At 46.9% G+C, this 2,769-nt stretch overlaps 1 protein-coding gene across 1 annotated transcript; it reads left to right on the top strand.

Moving 5' to 3' along the window:
* The first annotated feature begins 393 nt into the window (after nucleotides 1–393).
* LOC141025935 (uncharacterized) lies at nucleotides 394–1,956 on the top strand. Its single transcript, XM_073501869.1, has one exon. It carries the CDS (start codon nucleotides 394–396, stop codon nucleotides 1,954–1,956), a length of 1,563 nt encoding a protein of 520 aa, XP_073357970.1.
* Nucleotides 1,957–2,769: the final 813 nt, after the last annotated feature.

The raw sequence follows: 2,769 nt of genomic DNA, 5'->3' as shown, positions 1-2,769 counted from the left end.
GGCACCCTGCGTCGTCCCCCACAGATTCCTTGGTCTAGTGGTATTCTCCGACATTGATGTAGCCTTTGCTATGTCCCATTGTTGTATCCCTCCATTGCGTGCATGCGTGCCGCCTAGTATGTCTAGGCTGATTCTCTTGTCCAAACTCCTCCTAACAACGTGTAATTGGCTCCATATATGTATTGGTATGTCTTTAATGACTACTGCTTTGTACATACTGTGCCTTTGCTCTTTGTTCAAGTTACATCATGAATGACTCCATACACCTGCTCCACCCCTTGTTAAATCGCTCCCTGATGTTTTTAGCAGGATGGCTGACGATCCTCCACCTCCACCCTATATTGCCGCAATGATGCAGCAGTTTGAACTGAATCGACAATTCATGACTGGAGAATGACCCAATTTCCAAACCAGAATGCTCATCAACAGCCTGCCCCAATAACACTGCCAGAATTCGTGCGCCTCAACCCGTCCATTTTCCGCAACTCCACCAATCCTATGGATGCTGATGATTGGCTTCGTGACATCCAATTTGAGATGGAGTCAGCAAATGTTGCCCCTGCCAGTTACATCACCTTTGCGACATTTCACGTGAAGGGGCCAGCTGCTCAATGGTGGGAAAGCCACAGGGGTATGCTACCTACAGAGGTTGTAACCACTTGGCAGAAATTTCAGTTAGCCTTCCGTGCACGGCACATTCCTCAAGGTCTGATGGACCAGAAGAAGAAGGAGTTCTGCAAACTCTCACAGGGCACGATGACTGTGGATGAATATCAGAGGAAATTCCTTGAATTATCCCGCTATGCCGCGGATGACGTCTGCACTGACGCTCGCAAGCAGGAGAAATTATGTGAAGGACTGCGTCCCGACATAAAGCTCGCACTTGTTGCTCATGATTGCGCAGACTTTGCGACGCTTGTCAGCCAAGCTTTCCGAACTGAAACTGGTCTTACTGAGTACCAGGAGTTGCTCAAGCGTACTCGAGATGTTGTCCCATCCTCAGGTCAACCTGCTCAGAAACGACGAGTTTGGATCCCTCGTAATGTTCATCACCGACCTGCTCCAACACCAAGGCTGTCTTATGTTACACCTCGTCTGCCTCCACCACCGAGGCAGCTAACGATTCGGGGTGAACAGTCCAATGCTGTGGCTCCTCTCCATAATGATGGCTTATGCCACAAGTGTGGACATCCAGGACACCTTACCCTTGATTGTCAACAGGGTCAGTCTCAGGATGCACCATGTCCTCCTGTTGGTCGTAAGAAGAGTTGTCGAAACCGCCCATCCAGGAACCATAATATCATACCGGTTGCTATTGTACTTGGCCATGTCAATCATGTCGATGCTGAAAAGGCTCAGAAGGAACCAACAATCGTGATGGGTACCCTTCGCGTTAATTTAGTGCCAGCTTATGTTCTTTTTGATTCAGGAGCATCGCATGCTTTCGTGTCCCAACAATTTGCTCGGCTGCATGGGTTAGATATGGAAAATTTGCCCACTCCTTTAGCGATTCAATCTCAGGGATCCAAGTGGCAAACCATAATGTTATGCCCTCGCAACCAAATCGAGATTGGAGGTCTACTTTTTCCGGCTTCTCTCTTTGTACTCGGACCTTCCAACATAGACATCATTCTTGGTATGGAATGGTTGACCGCCCATAATGCTCTGATTGACTGTGCTACCAAGACAGTCCAGCTCACTCACCTTTCTGGCCAGACAGCCCAATACTCAGCCCGAGCAGCTCAGGATGCCGAGAATCAGATATATGTTCTAAATGCATTGAATGCTTCACCTCCTGAGGGAATAGAGAACATTCCAGTCATTCGTGATTTCGAAGATGTCTTTCCAGAAGAACTTCCAGGAATAGCCCCTGCTAGAGCTGTTGAATTCGTCATAGACTTGAAACCGGGCACTACTCCTATAGCCAATACCGCCATACAAGATGCCGCCGCATGAGCTCCTTGAACTTAAGGAGGAAATCAACAAATCTCTTTGCAAGGGTTTCATTCGTCCAAGTTCATCTGCTTGGGGAGCACCTTCTCTCTTTGTCAAGAAGAAGGATGGTATGAATCATTTGGTCCAAGACTACCATCCTATCAACCAAGCAACAATTCAGAACAAGTATCTGCTTCCCAGAATCAACGACCTGTATGATCAACTTGCTGGTTCTTCAGTATTCTCTAAACTTGATTTGAGGTTGGGTTACCACCAAATCTGGGTTCATGAAGAGGATATTCCCAAGACCTCCTTCGTTACTCGCTATGGTTCATACGAGTACAACGTCATGTCCTTTGGCTTGACCAATGCTCCAGCCACCTTCTCTCGTCTGATGAACTATATATTCATGGAATACCTCGACAAGTTCGTCATGCTTTATCTGGATGATATCCTTGTATACTCCAAGAACAAAGCAGAACATGCTGAACACCTTCAACTTGTTCTGGAAAAGCTTCGAGAACATCAACTACATGCCAAGTATTCTAAGTGTGAATTTTGGCTTCCCGAAGTGACCTATCTTGGGCATGTCATCTCCAAGGATGGTATTGCCATCAATCCCGAATGAGTTCAGGCTATTCTTGATTGGACTCCTCCAAAGAATGTCAAACAAGTCAGAAGTTTTCTCGGACTCGCTAGCTATTGCCGTCGATTTGTCGAGAACTTCTCCAAGATCGGCAAGCCCCTGACTGGTCTACTTCACAAAGGCATCAATTTCGAGTGGACAGAAAAGTGTCAGGAAAGTTTCCAAGCACTCAAAGACAAGCTGACTTC

The sequence above is a fragment of the Aegilops tauschii genome, chromosome 6, assembly GCF_002575655.3.
Source record: "Aegilops tauschii subsp. strangulata cultivar AL8/78 chromosome 6, Aet v6.0, whole genome shotgun sequence".
NCBI classification, from domain to species: domain Eukaryota; kingdom Viridiplantae; phylum Streptophyta; class Magnoliopsida; order Poales; family Poaceae; genus Aegilops; species Aegilops tauschii.
This window is presented reverse-complemented; position numbering and strand designations above follow the sequence as displayed.

Bases quoted from the DNA above. Each gene is read 5' to 3' on its own strand.
- LOC141025935 (XM_073501869.1), top strand. From the start codon at position 394: ATGACCCAATTTCCAAACCAGAATGCTCATCAACAGCCTGCCCCAATA.